Below are 20,386 nucleotides of genomic sequence, written 5' to 3'. Positions count from 1 at the left end.
AAACAGACTTTCAGGGATTTTTCTTGATCAACAGGAGCGAGGAGAGGGAGCGAAGAAGTAAAGAGCCAATAGGATGAGGTAAACCACCACTAGAGCGGTGCCTGTGGAACAAAGCAAGAGCGCTTTACATATGCAAACAGTTTCAAACCGTGAGAACTCATGTTCACCTCTGCTCTGGGGAAATGACTTTAGCGTGACTTACCCTGAAAGTAGTCACATTTTCCATCCATGAAGATGTAGTTGACCACGATGACACTGAAGATGCTGGCCCAGAGATGAATGTCACTGAACACAAGCACAAATCCGACATCCTGGGGAGAAAATGTCAAGTCAAGTTGTAGAAAAAAAAACATGCACGAGGAAGAAAATCATCCGTTGCAAAGGAAAAAGAAAGATCCAGTTTAACTTACGTAAAATGCATTGAAGAGGATAAGCAGTGGAATCTGGATCATACAGACCTGGACAGCAATGCAACTGCCCACCTCAAGGCTGCGGAAGAAAACTAGAATTACCGTCGTATGTCCATGGAACTCTGATCAATTCATCCATCACGTTTCAGATGACACAAACATGCTTTGTGAGGCCAACGTGACCGAATCCAATCGGAGTCTAAATAAATTATCATCTGTGCCTAATTTGGGAGCAACTGTGAACGAGAAATCGGATCTTTGACCATCAAATTCTAATCGGTTCATCCTTGAGTCCAAGTAAACATTTGTGCAAGACATTCCTTCGAGGTGTTTGTGAGATGTAACTTTCACAAGTATGGTACAGACGGACAGACAACTGGAAAACATAAATGCCTCTGGCCACTGACATGTTATTTACGAGGAGGCACAAAGATAGTTCACACATGAAACATTTCCAACACTACTTATCACCAAAATGCAAATTCACAGGTTTTTTGCTTAAATAATTGTGTTCACTCAGTAAATTTGTCAAACCTCAGGCTGATGTTGTTCTGCAGCGCGAACTGGATTCCATTGACGATCTCCGGTAGCTCTGGCACCATGGCCAACACCGTGACACTGATGAAGTACTGCAAGAAAGAAGCCGCACACGACCTCAGTACAAAGAAACCTATGGCACGATACGACCCACAAATACATCATGCACAATACTCCAAGCCCCTCGGGTCACATTATATCTAAAAGAGGAGTTTATATCAGTTAATCACATCTCCATATCGCAAACAACCACGCTCTGTTGGGCGTTTCAACCCAGGGTGTTAATTCTAAAGGTTTCCATCATCCACAAGCCAAATTGGTCTCGTGAAGCACAGACTCTTTATTTCCGTGTAATTCTCTTCCCTTCTAAAAATAAACCATTTTAAATACAGGCTTCTATTGTGTGGAATCATCTCCCAGCTTCAGTCCGGCAGGCAGATAAACTGCCGACGTAAAAGAGCAGGTGCAAAGCGTCGGCTCAGGCCCCGTCTGGAACCAGCTTGTAGTTATGCTGCTGAAGGCCGAGACTGTCGGGGGGACACATGACACATGGAGCTGCTCTTTCCTCCTCTTCATCACATTACTGTCTCATTAAGACATGTTACTGACTTGGCTCCTTCCACAGAAATCAAGTGCTTTATTGTTGCAGATTAGGGATCACAGCTGCAGCCACATCGTGGATCATGGATTATGATTAAAACAAATCCCCCCCCCCGATAAAGCTTGATTGTTTTTAATCCAGTACCTTAGAGATTGAGCTATTGGTCAGAATGGGCTTGACATTCTCCGTGCTGAGGTCAGCGCAACAGGCCATCAGCACCGTGGCAACGATCAGCACTGCCAGAGCCCTCCACCGGGACCAGAGAACCACATGATGACCTACTGGTGATGACACACACACACAGACACGCCATCAGCTCACCGACACACACGTTTAATATTATGTCTCATCTTTTTCTGTTAAGGGACGTTGGCATGCACAGGCACAACGTTACATCAGTGCATCTTTCCTTCGGTGACTCTCATGCACGAGCAGGTTAACCAGGTCGGTGACAGGCAGTCAGTTGTTAGGAATTATTCTGCATTCCTTCACCACAAATAGAAAGACATGCACACCACATACACACAAACCTGTTGTAACCTGGTTGCTGGCAATAAGGCTGTCATTAATACAAGAGTTGGCAGCGTGAAGATGGCCAGCAGTGACCTCACCAGTGGGGGGGCAGGTGATGGCGTCCTCTCGTGTATACTGACCATGTGCATGGTCACCTTGGGCATCACTGATATGGATGTCATAGATGTGGGAGTGGGTTTTCAGTGTGAAGATGAGGCCGATCAGGTAGGCAGTGGGCAGCAGCACAGAGATCGTGTACACCAGAGGCCTGGAATGTTTTTAAATTAATAATTAGTCAAACTGAGGTTGAGAGTTGAAAAATAAAAACAACTGAAGCACCTGGACTTACTCAATATGGGAGAGAATCAAATGTGGGTCAGTTCGACTCTGAGAACAAAGAAAGTAAAATAAAAAGTTTAATATATTCTAGAATAAATCTTCTGCAGTAAACATGTTCCTCTTTAAACAGTCGTGGGACCAATCAGATATGGATCTTCATGGTGAGAGCGTCTGAACTGTCTGAAACATCAAAGCAATAATAACCAGGACTCAAACTGTACTCGTTATTTGTGCCATTACTGAAACTGGAGGGAAACAAAGTACTCAAACTTGCTAGAGGCAGCTTTGTAGCTTGAGCTGATCTCAGGAAGTAAAAGTGTAAAGTGAGGAGAAGCTGCTCACCGTGTCGTAGTGACAGTCCTTGCAGATGAAGGGGACGCTGGTATTGTTTGGGATGTTGGTGCAGCTTTCACACACCAGATAACCGAACGCCTTGGAGAAAAGGGTGGGAGCAAACACCCCTGTGGACAAGCGTCACAGCACAGGACTCAGATTGATCAGATCTAGTTTGTGGCAGAGGAAGAGTTGTGTGTGTGTGTGTGTGTGTGTGTGTGTGTGTGTGTGTGTGGCAGCCATACATACCTCCTATGGATATGAAAAGCAAAGCAGAACTCACTCCAGCTGAACGACTGTTGAACCTCTGCTCCCGGTGTTTAATGCCCCCAATGATCATACAGATCCCCTGTGCATGTGGAAAGTCACCGTATAAAAAAAAAGGTTTGCATGAGCATCTGCCCACAAGCTGCATCTTACAGGAAATAAAAAAGCACATGAACTGGGGAATGTTGGCAGATTTGTGTCCTTCTGAGGCACTCACCGGTATGAACAGTATACATCCAAGTATGGTTCCGGTGAGCGCTGCCTTGACGATCTCTTCGTAGCATTTGTTGTTAGCGTGGTATCCCTGTAGCAGAGCTGTGATGTAGAACGTCATCTCTGTGATGGAGCCAAACGTGGCATTCACCACCGCCCCCACTGCAAAGTTACTCTGTGCAGAAATGCTGTGGGAGCATACACAAAGAAAAGGAAATAGAACCATCAACTCATTAAATTATATACATTGATCCAGGTTGACAGGGTTTCCTGTAGGTTTAACTTCACCTGGCTATCCCCATGCCGATGAAGTAGGACAGAGGAATGATAGAGGTGATGGCTGTGGCAAACTTGGTCTCTGCACTGAAGTAATTATGTTCACGGTCAGTATAGCCAACAATCAGAGTGATCAATACCAGTGGAAGCAGGTCTGCAGGGAACGTGGACTTAAGGAGAATAAATAAACAGTGAACAGAGCAGAACAGCTCCAGAACACAAATCTGTCTCGTAGTGACGGTACTTTGATAAATATCGGGATTAGGGATGGAAAATGTAAAGAAGTAGAAAAAGATTAGATACACATTTTGTGAGCACATTATATTTAGATGCAATCTAATGGTAGCCAAGTTAGATCAAACAACTCAAAAAAAGGATACTGAGAGCGAAAATGTTGATTCCTTGTACGGTGTATTTGCAGTAATGCACATTAAATGCTCGATTACAGTATAAGACGACTCTGATCTCACAATTATTCATCTGGAAAAGAGAAAACAATTCATCAAAAGTTATAAATTCATTAAATTCAAAACATTTCTTAACCAACACTGATATCCAGCCACACAGCCTCTCTGGTAATAATATCTACAGATTTCAACATCAGTTTTGATCTGGAATCTTTATCTATAGAAGTCAATTCACAAATGGAGGCATCATGGAGGCTATAAAAAGAAGTTGTTATCATATTTACAATGCTCACAGATTATTACGCACATTCCTCACCTTCACTTCTTTCTCTTCCTCCTAAATCCCCTTCTGGATCAATAATCCTTTTACCTTTTCCTGTCTGTGGATCTGGACCTCCTCAGGTGCCATGAGCAGCACCGTGGTCAGGGTGCGAGCGTTCATCTTGGACACAGGGATGGTGAAGATCAGCAGCCAGGAGAGCACACAGGCGACGGAGTGGGCCACAGCCAGCACAGGGTACCCCAGGAGCAGCCACACATAGGTGCTGACCCGACACTGCAGGGGGACAATCGTCAAAAACACCAACTCGTAGATTTACCTCAACGCTTGAGATGATCCGTACTTCCTCACCCAGTGTTTTGAAGCTATCCTGACAGGTGGTTCTGGGACGGGGATCTCCACGGCGATCGGAGAAGACACCAGGAGGGGGGCGGACCCCTCGTCCTCAGTGTCCCCCTCCTCAGGGATGACCTCACACTTCGGGGGCCTCATGATGGAATTCCTCATTGCATCACTGGCCTGAAAAAAAACGAAATTGGTTGTCCATACACTACGTCACGCTATTGCAGCCACGATATCGGAAGAAGTGTTGCAAACCATGATACCTTTTCTATGGACTTTGCAAATGGCCAGATAAAGTACAATGCCAACTTCCAACAAAGTTTACCTGGAAAAAGCCAAAACAAAAGCGTCATTATCTTCCACATTTAGGAAAATCTACAGTATTCTGAACCATTTTTTTAAGAATACATACCATATGGAGCTCCTAAGATCGTTAGAAACATTATAGGACAAACGAGGAAGTAGATTAAAGATATCCACCATCCAAATAAAAATACATAAACGATGTTCCCAAAGGAAACCACCAAGCCTGAAAGAGAGGAGAAATCATGAATACATCTTAGTGTTTTCTTCTATAAAAGGAACTTCCTGTTAATCTGAATGCGAGTGCAAAGAGAGAAATGAAATAGAAAGACCTTCTTGAGGCTTAACAAGACTAAGATCAGCGTACAGCTCTTTGGTGATGTCTGATCTCTCTCCGATGGGCTTCTCCGTCACGTTGCCCTTCCACTTTCTGAAGCCAAACTGCAGGAAAAGACACACAGCAAAACATACAATATACATAGCTTAGTTGTATTGTCACAATATATATTTAACCATGAGAAATTTCGGATACATTAGTTCTACTTGGCTACACAGCAGAATTTAAATTGAAATGAGTGGATGGGAAAAAGCATAAAAACCAAGATCAAAGGTCAAAAACAGTTACGTGGGATTTCAAAAAGGTGAATATAGCTGAGGTGCAGTGGAGATCAATGCTCACCCTGTAGTTGTTGGCTTCCCTGTGAGCCTCCACCTCATTGTCAGCTCTGATGGTGGTCTTGGTGGTGGCGTCGTGCCAACCCTCCTCTCCATACTGTGACGAGGTCGTCCGGGCTGAGGTGCCGTGACCTGCTGCAGAAAATCACACCGTGAGACCGTTCATCCACAGCAGCGGATGATTCCTGCTCTCACCATTTTCGCTCTACTCTCCAAATTCCACATAAGCAGGACATATAACAAACAACCAACAAACACAACAGTTTTTCCAATGTTAATATGCTTACTTGTTTACTTCTTGCTGTAAACTAACGTGTCACTAACCTCCGTGGACGGTGAGGTAACATTTGGGCGTGTAGTGGCAGAAGTGGGCCACAGAACCATCTGGGGAGGGCGTGGTCATCGTCCCGAGCTCCGGATGCTGGGGGCCAACACAAATTCTGTCAGTTTGGGACTGTCGCCGTGGAAACCGACGATGCTGTTCAGGATCTACATAGATCTCTGGAAATATCACGGGAGACAGATTCGTACATTTGAAGAAAAAAAAAAGGACACGATACATAAAAAAATGTTAGTCACATGATCGACACATCTAATGAGGTGTCGGGTTCAAGGTGAAGAGGAGCGAAGAGGAGCGACATCCAGGAAAACCCATTTCAGCCGTGCCATGGAAATGTGTGTGACTAACAAAAACCTCCTGAGAGTCATGCAGTGTCCCCGCTCCCCCCACGCTGCCAAGTGCTGCCTGCCAAGACTGATCTCATTATCAATGCATTGCTCACACACACAAAAGAAAGAAAAGTGCTGCAGCGTTTTAAAAAATATGATAGAAGTTGCTGGTTATACTGGGAACTGTCTACGAGCTTATAAATGACAATCTGCAACAAATGTCTGATTTAAAAACATGCCCAGTGACAGTTAGAGGTTTTTTGGGGTTGCAAAGCCAATGTCTCCTGTCTTTGAGTGAGCATATGACTTTGAACTAAATCTGCTGAGGTTTGGCAAAAAAAACATCCACAGACATGCAACATGTATGGATAAAATCATCCATAAACTTTAAGGAGATTAGAAAAACATGGCTGAGGAACATCAGTCAAGATCAAGCTGCTTTAAACCTTCTTTCAAATGACCCAAACGAACATGATGTATAACACACACATATATATATATTTAGACATATACTATAAGGTTTTGATTATCACAAGGAAATAACCGTGATCCTCTGCTCCTGCCTGTGATTCCTGAAACACACTCATCCGCCCCTCAAACACTCTCTTGGAAAGTTTGGCAGCAGCAGGTACACTTGACGAGCACGCGCTTTCGCCATATTAAGGTCAAACTAGCACAGAAATTAATTCAAACCGAAGCCCCCCCCCCTCACCGGGTTGAACTATGAATACAAACAGGTGCAGTAGACCCACCTGAGGAGTCCTGAGCAGCGGATCTTCTCCGGAGAATCTCAACATCACCTGGCACTGACGAGGTCTTTCTGTCGGACATGCTGAGTGTTTACTACACGTGTCCACCCTGTGTGTGTGTGTGTGTGTATGTGTGAGCTTCTTCCTCTCTTTATACTCTGATCTGTCACTGGCTGCTCACTGACGCCCAGCAGGGGCGGAGGAACAGGGGGGGACTATGGGGTGCCGTTTGTAAAGCAGCTCACGCTGAAAATAACATGAACATTTTGTCACATTTAGCTTCAAACCATGTTTAAAAAACTGGTGTGAATTTTTGTCACTTTTTTGCACATTTACAACAATATTTGTCAACTTAGAGATATTTTAAATATTTAAATCCAAATGTTAAATGTTACACTTAAATGTTAAATGTTAAATCTAAATGCTAAATCTTAATCTAAATGTTAAATTTAAATCTAAATCTAAATGTTAAATCTAAATGTTAAATCTAAATCTAAATGTTAAATTTAAATCTAAATGTTAAATCTGAATCTAAATGTTAAATCTAAATGTTAAATTTAAATCTAAATCTAAATCTAAATGTTAAATCTAAATGTTAAATCTAAATCTAAATGTTAAATTTAAATCTAAATGTTAAATCTGAATCTAAATGTTAAATCTAAATCTAAATGTTAAATTTAAATTTAAATCTAAATGTTAAATCTAAATGTTAAATCTAAATGTTAAATTTGAATCTAAATGTTAAATCTGAATCTAAATCTAAATGTTTAATCTAAATGTTAAATCTAAATCTAAATGTTAAATCTAAATGTTTCGGGTGAAACTAAATATTTAACTAACACGCAAATTCAAATGCCGGTTACAGGAAGTAGTAACAAAATAAAACCTCGAGGAGGTCAGAGTGTGTTTATAGTGGCAAATAACAAATAAATCTTATCCGGGGAAATGGATTAGTCTTGGACATGGATTATCGTGATATTAACTACATAAAATAACAAACACGTTTGGAGAAACTTTATTTGAAGAGTACTTTGAGTTTTTAGTGTCACTTTTATGAAGGATGCGGGCAGTGTTGGCTTGACGCGAGCGTATCGCTCCAGGAAACACACTGAAAAATTATTTTAAACAATATTGATGTCATCACATTATTAAATGCCCCCCTCTGCCCATCCACTACAGACACACAAGCAGTCATAAAGATAAAAAGAGAGAGAGAGAGAGAGAGTGGAGAATACGTAATTTACCCTCGACACCCGACATTGAACGGAGCAAACAGCGGAGAAGTTATTGAAGATGGATGACATTAAATTAATAATTGAAGTGGAGAAGTACAGTGAGCTGTAGGAACCTCGGCACATGTTGTATAAAGACAACACCAAAAAGGACAAATGCTGGGACGCTGTTGCAGTTAATGTTGGAGCAACAAGTGACTATATGTTTTTATACTAACGGGTGATATTATTAGCGCTGCCCGGCGCCTCAGCGTCACTTCAGCATCCGGTGGCCTCTCTGGCCTCACTGGCCTCCTGCAGAGTCATGACAGCGGAGCTCTGGAAGCGCATGCCGGTCTTCTCTCACCAGGCGCTGGAAGGGCAGCTTGCGGATCAGCAGCTCCATAGATTTCTGGTAGTGACGGAACTCTCTCAGAGCAACGGTCCCGGGTCAGTAGCGGTGAGGCTTCTTCACGCCGCCGGTGGCCGGGGCGCTCTTACAGCAGCCCTGGTCTCCAGCTGCTTCCTGGGGGCTTTGCCTCCGGTGGATTTACGAGAGAGTGAATAAACTCGTGAAACAGAGAAGTACCGTCATGTAATCCACTGATTTCAACAATGTAACTGTATTCCGAATACCATCTATTTAATTTGTAACTGTAACGGAATACAGTTACTCATAATTTGTATTATAAATACATAACGCCGGTACATGTATTCCGTTACTCCCCAACACTGGCCATTTAATAATGTGATGTCATCAATATCGTTTAAAATAATTTTTCAGTGTGTTTCCTGGAGCGATACGCTCGCGTCAAGCCAACACTGCCCGCATCCTCCATAAAAGTGACACTAAAAACTCAAAGTACTCTTCAAATAAAGTTTCTCCAAACGTGTAATCCATGTCCAAGACTAGTCCATTTCCCCGGACAAGATTTATTCGTTATTTGCCACTATAAACACACTCTGACCTCCTCGAGCTTTTATTTTGTTACTCCTTCCTGTAACCGGCATTTGAATTTGCATATTAGTTAAATATTTAGTTTCACCCGAAACATTTAGATTTAACATTTAGATTTAGATTTAACATTTAGATTAAACATTTAGATTTAGATTCAGATTTAACATTTAGATTTAAATTTAACATTTAGAATTAAATTTAACATTTAGATTTTACATTTAGATTTAAATTTAAATTTAAATTTAAATTTAACATTTAGATTTAGATTCAGATTTAACATTTAGATTTAAATTTAACATTAGATTTAACATTTAGATTTAAATTTAAAATTTAGATTTAGATTTAACATTTAGATTTAAATTTAACATTTAGATTTAGATTTAACATTTAACATTTAAGTGAAACATTTAACATTTGTATTTAAATATTTAAAATATCTCTAAGTTGACAAATATTGTTGTAAATGTGAAAAAAAGTGACTCAAAAATTCACACCAGTTTTTTAAACATGGTTTGAAGCTAAATGTGACAAAATGTTGCTGTTATTTTCAGCGTGAGCTGCTTTACAAACGGCACCCCATAGGGGACAGGGGGGAACACTCCCAAGTTTAAATTGTATATTTGTTCTTATTTTTACATCTTATTTTCAACCAACTTGTGTTTTCTTTCTAATCATTTTCCAAACTGGATAATGGCTTTTTTAACTATACAAAACAACTTTGTGAAGGGTTTAAAAATCGGAAACTTTAGCACCCCCTAGTGGAAGAATCAATAAAGATACAGTAGCAGGAAACTATGAATGCAGGATTTGACCTATCCTTTATGGCAATCACAGAAACATGAAGGATTATTTTTATTTACACAAAAAAAAATTCTAATTTAATTTGAACAATTAAATTCGTAGGTAATGTTTTTTTTACACATTTGGTAGAGAAAATAAACAAATAAGTTTTAAGTCTTATTTTCTACAAACTCACCCTCTAGTGGAAGCATCAGTAAAGACACCTTGGCAGAAAGTTGTGAATGCTGCAAAGGCTCATGTTCAATTATATCACAGAAACAACCACAACAAACATGAAGGATTATTTTATTTACGTAAAAACAACAAAAAATACACTTGCGTAGTAAAAATGACAATAAATGTTTTTTTACACAGAAAGCAACACAGACTGGCCCATTGATAAATCTCTTGATGCCTTAAAAAGACACACTTAGTCTCAAAGATGATTTTCATTTGATTTCTTAATAATATTTGGAGGAACTGTTTGGACAGACTTTGCTTTATTACCTCCGCTGAGGACTTTATGTTTTCCTCCCTGTCTGTTTGTGTGTTGGTTGGTGTGTATGTTTGTTAGCAGGATAACACAAAAACTGAATGGATTTCCACACAACTTGGTGGAGGGATGTGATGTGGGTCATGGAAGAAGGCGGCGGATGCAGACAATTTTTTTTCACTTCCTTCAACACTGTGAGATTTTCAACATTTTCCCCACTTTTAAAGGGAATAACCAATGGATCCTGGACAGTGGGTCCTTGGTTTATGATCTACTGAGTTTCTGTTGCCAAACTACATTGTTGACTACTGAGAACATAAATAATCCTCTCTCATACACATGAATTACAAGACATATTAGACAAAGCTGGTTCTCCGTTGGCTAAGAGGCATCTAGCACCGTCTACTTCAGCATCATTTCTCCAAAGTGAGAGTAACATGACAACACAAGGGGACATTTTGGTTACAGCACAAGTACAGTGACAACTTTTTTTATAGCATAATCGACTCTTCCCTTTTTATACATGGTGTCAGCAGAGTATCAAGAGATTTGATGTATAAATTTGTACAAATTAGAAATCTATGAACAGCCTATGTACAGTAAACACATTTAGGAAAATGAGCGAAAGAAAAGCATTTTGTTCAGATAAAAAAAAAAAGGTCCATGTCCCCATTGCAGTGTAAAAGACAGAGGAGTTTAAATCTGGACTGAGGAGAAGAGGAAACACATGAAGCCCAGTTGAGACTGAATATATACAACAGATGAACTAATGTACAAACACTGCTGTAAAAAAATAACCCTTTTTAAAAATAATTGTAAAATGTTGTTTTTTCTGTAATTTACAAAAATAACGCATTGAAGACAAAATGGGAACTGCATGAAGTGTCCGTTTGTTGCACCAGGCAACAGATCATTTCTAAGTATTTTAACTCTGTAACATTTAGTTCTATGAGCTGATTGACATTAAAATCCTGTTTCTATTACTTAATGATGTTAAAAAATCAAAGAACTTAAGGACACAATGATGATTTGGGGCGATTATAATGAAAAGTGATGTAAATATCCACATTGTGAGGACAAAGTCACACATATAGATGAATATGGTGGGTCAGCGTTCTCCAAAGTTGAAGCAGATTTGCTTTATCGCAGGAAGCAAATGTTTAATTTGCCTCCTCGCTCACACAGATTGGAAGTGAACTGTTACGTGTGTGTATGAGTGAAGGTGACTGGAAGCTGTGAAACTTCAGTGAGTCAAACTTGACTTTTTCCTTCAGTTCTTCAGGCTTCAGTTCACGTCCCAGTGTGTAAATACAAAGTCTTAAAGAAATCAATCGCTTAGCGACAGTGATATTAGTCCTAATAGAGCAGGGGATAACGGTTAGTACCTCCAGTTAACTGTTCATAAACACATATTACTATTGGGTAAATAGTTTTGGGAAGAGCCAAACCAACATTAACGTATGATACAAGAGAAGGTATTTCAAAAGTATTTGCAGGCAGCCTTTAGTTGTGTGGTTTAACGTGTGAGTGGAGGTTTTTCGGCACTATGACACTAGAGGGAACGTTTTCTAGGATTACAGCTGAAAAACAATAGAATGTAGCACCTTTCATTGTGATCTCAAAATTTTGACGAGTGGGTCAAATAGCAATAACGACATTTTAGGATGAATGTTGAGCTCATAGATTTTCAAACTAATAATCTATATTGTTTCAAGCCACAAACAGTTTAGCTGCCTCATTTCTCATCATCATGAAGTTGCCTTTGAAATTTAACAAAGTACAAAAAATACTCTTTAACTTATTCACAACTAATGTTTTCACTTTATCCTTTCCTTTAAAAAAAAAAGAAGAAAAACAAAATTCAAAAGGAAATAAAAAATGCCCAGTGCAGTTTAGTCTTGACGTCTGGACATCAGAGTGTTGGTGCACTTTAGTAAGAATTAAGAAGTATCCAGCACTTTTCATAGCTTACTGTCTGTGTACCGCAAAGAGCCAGAAGGTACCAGAGCTTTAGTCTTAGAAGTCAGAGTCAGCGTCCATAAGCTCCGCCTCCATCAAATTGGTCCGGGAGTGGATGGGCCCGTAGTTGACCCTGCGGCCCGCCGGGACCCGAGCCACATGGGCCAACCTCTCTGACAGCCCGTCGGTGGGATGCACCTCCCGGGGGTAGTGAGAAGCTCTGCTTGGCTGCCAGCTGGAGGCAGAGGGCGGGCAGCGAGGGCCGAGACCCAGATCCTCCGGACGATCATTGAAGGTCAGAGGATTAGAGAGCAGGCTGCGGCCGTAGCTGTTCTGGCTGCTCTGGTAGGGCTGGTAGCGGCATCGCTCCTCACAGGACAGAGGTTGTGAGGATGGGAAGTCTGGGTAGCACCCCGGCAGGACTTCCTCCTCCAGCTTCTGCTGCTCCTGCAGGTTGGCGACCAGGCTCGGGTGGCAGGGCAGCTTGGGCAGACGAGGCACCGTGCTGCGGCACAACTCGCGCTCCGTCACCTCCTTCACCGGACGCATCTCCTTCTTCCTCTTCTTTTTCTTCTTCTTCCTCTTTATCATCTCAGGTGAAATCTCGGCCTCCACCATCCACAGTCTATTCCGCTCATCTGGAGGTGGCACTGTGGAGAAATAGAGAAAAGATGATATTTTTTGTAAATGTGTGATAAAGTAAAGATGAAAAAGGTAAAGTAGGATAAAGTTAGCGATAATGAGGGATCACGTGTATTTGCTATAGTATTTAAGAGGGGACCTGCAGCTCTCACCTGGTGTGCCTGTGGGGGTGACAGAAATGTCCTGAGGCAGGATGGCACCTCGCCGGGCCACGATCTTGGTCACGTGCTGCGCCCAAGCTGACGACATGTCATTGGACGGCTCGTTTATTTCAAAATTAATTCCAGCTACGAAAGAGAAAAGATGAGCAAAATGAAATTTAATGTAATGCTGGAGTAATCCAAATTGGACTACTTGCAGTTCCAGTTATTCACCACAAGGTGGAAGTGCAAATACTGTTTCAGTAAAATTAGACAACAAAGTAAATATCAATGTGAGTCAATCTGAGAAAAATCAATGTTAACTTCTCTGTATGAGACTGAATGACACTCTATTAGTTTAAGCTTTTTCAGAATAAATTAATGATGTCTTTTTAGATTTAATAAATCTCCTGAAACACTCACCCACTGGCCCGTCGTGCGACACCGTGTGCATGCTGAACGACAGCTCCTTCTCCGGGTCCTTGTGGAGCTCCTTCCTCATCGCAAACGCCTTGGCGATCATCTTGCTCTTCTTGATCCTCTTGGGCTCGTCGTCGCTGCGCCCGATAATCCTGACACAGGGGGGAAGGAGGTGAGTATACACAGAGGAGGAAAGAGCAGCAGGTGACCTAAATGTTCCTGAAGGATCAGGCGGCGTGAAGCTTTCTGAGAAATGTTAAGATTATACTTTCTCCTGATAGAAACTCTTCAGGGCACAACATACCTCCATATATATTTTAATGAAGGTTTATTTGGGACAAGCCTGGGTGCATGAAACTTTTTCCCACACTCATCATGACCTCTTTGCAGAATAAGGATGTGGACGAGCACGGGGCCACAATACGCTCACACACAGTAAGAGAATACAGAGAAACATACAGAGACACATTGCTGCTTGCTTACTTGCACCAGGTGCGTTTCCAGATGAGGATGGTGGCCTTGGTCCAGACCCAGGTGCTCATAGCGATTCCGGTCCCGAACATGGAGAACAAGTTGATTTTCTCCACCATTAGACTCGGCCGGTTTTTAATGGTGCATTCTGGGATCGGCTTGTTAGTCTGAGAGGCGATTGTCACGTTGGCTTCACACCTGTTGAGAGATATGCCATCGATACGATCGGTCAGTGTCCTGCACTCCTACACCTTCTGACCACTGTGACTGAGGTGCATTCAAAGAACGGGTGCTGGTGAATAAAGGCTCTTATATACTTCTACGTTCTCCGTTTCTCGGAGAGGTCTCAGCGGGGGGCAAAGAGTCTTTTTGATTTTTACCTCTCCGACCTCTCCGTACGTGAAAAAATTCACCGCCAAACCCATAGGTGGCGCAACGGAAGACGAGCTCAGAGAAGCCTACCCCAATTGGGAAGAAGAAGTCCACATGTCTCTGTTTACATGTTAGCTTGCGTCCCACACACTGAACCATGGCAACTAACAGAACTAAATAAAGTGACACCCAGCGTGTCAAAATGCTGATGTAATCGTTTCTTAGCGCAGCGGTTCTCCGGTCTTGTTTCTGAACTGTGTTGCTGATTCCACAGCTTGAATCTGCTTGAGGCTACATGTAGCTAGAAGCTACACAGACCTAGCTCCCCCCCAGCTTCCACACACAGTCAGCAGGGACTCCCAACACTAACTACTACACAGTGTTTGCTTCTAACCTGGCGGTATTATAGAAACAGTGTCATGATAGAAGTGGAATTAAAGTCGTGACGGCGGGTTCTTGCACTGTTACCACCGCAGTTAGCATGGTTGCTAGCCCGCTGGCCTAGCCTGCTAGCGCCGTTTTGTAAGCTCGTTCTAACCGTCTGTGACCGTGCACACATGCCGTCAGTGCTCTAACGAGCCACCGTCAGCCGGACAACTTCGCTGGCTCAACACACACGTCACATTAATCGTAGAATCGTAGTTGTGTTTGGGTTTTTGTGACAGGGAAGTAAACAGAAAAGTTTGAGGTCCGGAAATGACGTCGTAGGGAAATGATGTCGTTCGCGGACCAATCACAGCCAAGAGCTGTCCGTCGGCTCTCCGACATAAAGACGTGTAGTTAGAAAAATCAGACGTGTACGAAAAGCTCGGAGAGGCGCTCGGAGAGGGCGTTTCACGACGGATAGGGCGGTTTTATCTGTCCGTTTTTTCAAAAACGGACAGATAAAACCGTTTAGGGCGGTTTTATCTGTCCGTTTTTTCAAAAACGCAGAACCGTAAATTGGCCTTAAGAGGGACTGTTGCATTATAGGGACTGTTGCATGCTGGGACAGGAAAGAGCGGTTTTACATTTTTGAGGTGAAATAAACTGCGATCCGGCCAGTGTCAACACTGTGGGAGAAAAACAGGGCTGCATTCACGGATGTAAATTGGAGCGGTGGAGCAGCGGTTTGGAATTTTAACAGCATCAGTTTGTGGATTTCTGTGTGCCACTGGATGCAGAGGGGAAGGCTGAGGGAGTGGAGGCTGTGATTATCAACAACACTTACAGCACATATTCTCTGAAGCTCCTCTCCCACTCAGCCTGGTTGAAGAAGTCATAGAAGTGGCAGCCGAAGGTGATCAGAACAAACCCAAAAGCCAGGAAACCAAATATGCCTGATGAGGAGAAACAGAACGACAAATTATAAAACAAAATTTCAGACAGGTCACCACGAATGGAATATATACAGAATATTCAGAATGATGAAACTCACAGTAAACGGGAAACGTATATCACAGGCTGGTTAATCATATCAAACCATCAAGAGTATTTGTGTTCCTTGTTCACAGTGACACACAGCTACACACTCTTCAAACCTTTGATTTCTGTGGCACATGCTTAAGCTTTCTTCAAACTCCGGAGAAGAACTCAACTGTCTGAATAAGAGCCTCTGCAGCGGAATTTATTCATTAAGTCGTGCATACATTCTCTGGAGTTCATGTCTGAAAACGGCTTTAGACCCAGGTCTCAACCTGAATGGTAGAAATGAATAAAAGATATCAGAACACACCGAGTCTCAGCATCGTCTCGTTGATTTTGCTCGCCGCTTTCTCACTCAGCAGTCCTGGGTGTTTACTCTTGATGGAAAACAAGGTCATGACACCTGAAACAAAGAAGTACACGCAATGAATTTCATGTGCATGTGACTAAATAGAGTCTCTGTTATAGTTATAATTTACTTCTGACATGAGGAAATGCTGCTGCCCTAAATGTGTGTGCTCACCCCGAATCAGGAAGTAGCCACCGACAACAAGCACGACACCAATGGGTGCGAGCACGAACCCGGCCCGATATTTGTAGTTTTTATAACCCACGAAACAGATCCCGCTCACTGAGTCTCCATCCACCTGTGGACAACACAGACAGAAGACGTCAGTAAAGGGACAACGTAATCAAACCAAAACAAATAAATGGTAAAGGACTTCCTCCGCACCTCAGCAATAGCCAGGATGGCCACGGTGAGGACGAAGGGGATGGACCAGGTGACCATGTGGAAGTAGGAGGTTCTGCCGGACAGCGGCTGCTGGGTGGTGCCCAGGGCTTTGAAGGACGTGTGCCAGGCGTAGGTGAGCATGACGAACCAGATCACGCCGGACATCAGGGAGTAGTAGACGATGATGAAGATGGTGACACATGACAGCGTCTCTGAAGACCTGCAGGAGCCAATGCGAAAAGGTCAAACGCCTTGACTATGCTGATTCTACTACCTGCTAATTGTGGTGTGAAAGAGGCATTAGACCAAATGTGATCTAATTGAGGATGTTTTCTTACGATGGCTCCCCGAGTCGCATGGTGTTGTCGCTCTTGCACACGATCTCTTCACGCGCTCCGTCCAGGAACTGGGCCAACCAGCCGATGCTGCCCACGAAGAAGCAGGCGTTGATGTAGAAGAGGATGACGGCTGGGTAGCGGTTGGAGTTTTTCCAGTCAGCGAGAAACGTGGCCTGAAAAGGGAGGAAATGTAAACGTGAGGCGATGGTTGAAGTGAATAAATGAGATCAATACACACAATGCAGGGAGTCGTATTTCAGTTTTACCAGAGTGAAGAAGGTGCAGAGGAGGGTGATGGTGCCGAAGTAGGCGATGTAGACGTGCATGTCGTTGTGCTCGCTCACGGTGAACAGAGGGTTGTCGCACTGGATGCCGCAGCCCTCCACGTCTTTGTACCAAGACGACTGAATGTCCGTCTTCACCAGAGGAGCTTCACACTGGCCCGACGTGTTGAACTTCAGCTTCTGCACTTCATTCTGCACAGAGGGTAAGATGAGCTTTACCGAGTCTCGAGCACATGCAGCAGCTGAGCGTGACCTCTGACCTGCAGTGAAAACTTCAGTGATCAGTAAAGTATAACAAAACATGTAGGAATGAAGTGTACCGAGCATCCCAAGGGGAAATGGTCACATTTGAGGAAGCTTGGCCAGCCTCGCTCCTGGTCCACGATGCTGCACGGCCGACGCGTGGCCTGACACAGGGTCTGGCTGGGCAGCTCCACCCGGCCGTTCTCACACTTGGGCATGTAGACCGCACAGAGCAGCGGCTGGATGACCGACCAACAGCGAGGAGCGTTCCTCAGACCTGGGAGGTCAAACCACAGAGAAATTACGTGAGCTTTGTTTATCTGTGAAGGAGTTTTGTTGCAATTTCCCAGATGTGACTTCATTCAAGTGTCTCTATGTTAACTCTACATGTCAGAAACGCTGCTAACATGCCAGGATGATGTCCTTTATCTTGCCCAAATATCTTGAATATGAAAAACTACAATTACAGTACAGACAGAGCCAGTTTGGGCAAAGTCTCCTCAGTCAGAGCCACCAACTATTGGAATAACTAGTGATTAAATAACCTTTAAATACAAACTTAGAGCAAACCAAACTTGTGATCACGTGTAATCATTCCACTTCCATTCCATTTTATTTGATTATAGGCTATCTTGTCAAAACTGGCAAGAGATTAAAATAAGCATTTACAGCCAACTCTGATTTATTTCCTGTATTTTTTCTGTTGATTAATGTGTATAGAGGGATAAGGTATATAGCACCTTTAACTTTAACTTTGTAATGAAAGATCTTGCATGGTTAGGACTCGTTTGTACGACACATGACAAACAGTCACAGATCCGACATGATTCTGCAGTAAACAGAGTCAGACAGTGACAGGTCATTAGTGAGACGTCCTGAATGATGTTGTCCTCCTGCAGAATATCTGAAACTCTGTCACTGGTGTCACTCGTCCATTGTCTACTCACTAACACCTGGAGTGACGCCCTTTGTTTCCTTTAATGACTTCTAAACCTTCATTTCCTGTCCTGCCTCTCATCCTCTCGTTCCCCCAAGTACCTGAGACGTCTCATCGCAGCTCATTGTCACAACCATTAACATGATTATCACAATAAAGCGAGGAGAGCAGCAGGATTTCTGAGGAGTGGATCTTTTCTCAGATAAATTAATTTATTTAATCACAAGACAAAATTATTGGAGGACTGAGATTTAGGAAATTTGCTGCAGATCTGATTAAAAATCAGGATCTATTGAATTTAAATGTGGCTTCATTGGGAGACGGTTGAGCTCTACTCCTTTAATATGTGATTACTACAAAATAAAAGCCTGATACTCATGTTCTTTAAAGATTATTTTAATTTACTCCATAACTGGGGTTTATAATGTCTCTTTGCTGCAGTTTTCTTTATATACTAACAAAAAAAATGTATTTACAAGCTTAAAACAAACTTGAATTCGTGACACAAAGGAAATTAGTATTTTAAAATCAAAGTTCTTAATTGTGTTGATATATCTTGCTAATTTAAAAAAAATCTTTGTGATTTGTGTTTCAAACTGAGGTCATTTTCTATAGTTGATCAACAATTTTTTTTTCTCTTTATAAGCGACATGATGAATCATTGTGTACAGCAAAGTACCATTCTCAATGTCACATCCTATTGAATTAACATGAACAGATTTAGGAGGTGATGATAATCACTATGAATTAATTATTGAATGGCACAAACACGTGACACATGATAAACCCCACTTGTAGACAACATAAAGTAAACATTACACTAGGAATTCATATTTAATCGATTATCATCATATTTAGGAAGTGACAATAAGTACAGTTATCACTATAAATTAATATTTGTTGGCACAAACCCTTTAAATCATGTATTACTTGTGTGGGAATCTTGTAATGAATTAAGGTCAAATCAGAAGATTATATTTTTGTCTTTTAAAAGCAAAACTTTCTATAAATTGTGTGTGTGTGTGTGTGTGTGTGTGTGTGTGTGTGTTTAGTGGGAATATTGTGCGTCATATGCGGTAGGGTGACTGTTGTGGCAATTAATTCATGTGGAGCATCAATATGAATTTTCCATCTCATTTGTTTTCTATGCTTTACAGTGTGGTATGAAACATTCTTTACAGATCAAAACTGATCGATTGATTGATTCTGCATTAATAACAAATAGATATAACAGTGGGATCACAGGCTGCAGAGTGTGATCCAACATGTTTCACTGGGATCAGAACATCTTACCGGACCACATGGTCAGCTTCTCAAAAGCCTCCTCTTGTGTGGTGGAGTCCTCCGCCAGGGCCAGGGAGGTGTGGGTGTAGGGCAGCGGAGACCCCAGGCATGTGTTGTACTTCAGGGCCTCGCAGGTCGTGGTCTTCTTGCAGTGGTCCTCGAACAATGTCCCGTTCGGAGACAACACTGCCCCGGAGCCCGGGAGCCAGGCAGCAGCAGCCCAGACGCAGAGCATCCCAACAATGGGGCTCCAGCCGGGGGAAGACATCTTGGGTTCGAGAGAGAGACGCAGCTATGCAGGGAAATAAAACTAATAAAGCGATTATTCTTATATTCTGGTGGGTAAATGGTCCTTTGTCAATAATCCAGGCAGGACGTTTCCGTCTTTACATGAAGAAGGAGTTATTTCCATGCTGAAGAAAATCTCCGGGCCGCTTCAAAGTTTCCTCCCCAACTTTTTTTTGTTAATCCTCCGCTCTTTGCTGGATCCTCCTGAATCCACTCATTATCCAAACGGGCCCAACAAGACGCACGATGAACTTTTAAAGAACGGACGATCTGCTCCTGAAGTTTCCCTCGAGGCTGGGAATTAAAAAATAAATAACAGACATCGGGCCCGAGGAAAAAGTTGCAGCTTCGCCCTCCCCCCACTTTCCAAAAAAACTTGCCATGAAAAAGTGTGGATGTGTGTAACCAGATCTGCGGCTCACACGCACCACCCCCTTTGCTCCCACAGCTCCCACAGCTCCCACCTCCCCGCGTCATCCGCTGCAGAGGAGAAGGAGTAGGAGAAGCGTCCCTGA

The 20,386-nt window shown here is 42.5% G+C and overlaps 2 protein-coding genes across 2 annotated transcripts; both read right to left on the bottom strand.

Moving 5' to 3' along the window:
• Nucleotides 1-27: 27 nt before the first annotated feature.
• On the bottom strand, nt 28-6,996 carry cax1 (cation/H+ exchanger protein 1). The gene is made up of 20 exons (XM_061081273.1): nt 6,918-6,996; nt 5,821-5,997; nt 5,501-5,631; nt 5,154-5,262; nt 4,931-5,047; nt 4,782-4,843; nt 4,528-4,695; nt 4,267-4,452; nt 3,870-3,969; nt 3,502-3,643; nt 3,218-3,401; nt 2,983-3,082; nt 2,743-2,861; nt 2,411-2,448; nt 2,202-2,329; nt 1,693-1,826; nt 945-1,039; nt 411-489; nt 203-311; nt 28-101 (listed from the first exon to the last, which is right to left on the bottom strand). The coding sequence occupies exons 1-20, from the start codon at nt 6,994-6,996 to the stop codon at nt 28-30; spliced, it is 2,331 nt and encodes a 776-aa protein (XP_060937256.1).
• A 5,256-nt stretch (nt 6,997-12,252) lies between these two features.
• smo (smoothened, frizzled class receptor) lies at nt 12,253-19,876 on the bottom strand. The gene is made up of 12 exons (XM_061081223.1): nt 19,593-19,876; nt 17,440-17,639; nt 17,102-17,311; nt 16,836-17,008; nt 16,498-16,717; nt 16,288-16,411; nt 16,075-16,167; nt 15,571-15,679; nt 14,001-14,186; nt 13,521-13,669; nt 13,110-13,244; nt 12,253-12,965 (listed from the first exon to the last, which is right to left on the bottom strand). The coding sequence occupies exons 1-12, from the start codon at nt 19,849-19,851 to the stop codon at nt 12,373-12,375; spliced, it is 2,451 nt and encodes an 816-aa protein (XP_060937206.1). The 5' UTR covers nt 19,852-19,876; the 3' UTR covers nt 12,253-12,372.
• Between the last annotated feature and the right edge of the window lie 510 nt (nt 19,877-20,386).

Source organism: Limanda limanda, chromosome 1 (assembly GCF_963576545.1).
Source record: "Limanda limanda chromosome 1, fLimLim1.1, whole genome shotgun sequence".
In the NCBI taxonomy this organism is placed as follows: domain Eukaryota; kingdom Metazoa; phylum Chordata; class Actinopteri; order Pleuronectiformes; family Pleuronectidae; genus Limanda; species Limanda limanda.
This window is presented reverse-complemented; position numbering and strand designations above follow the sequence as displayed.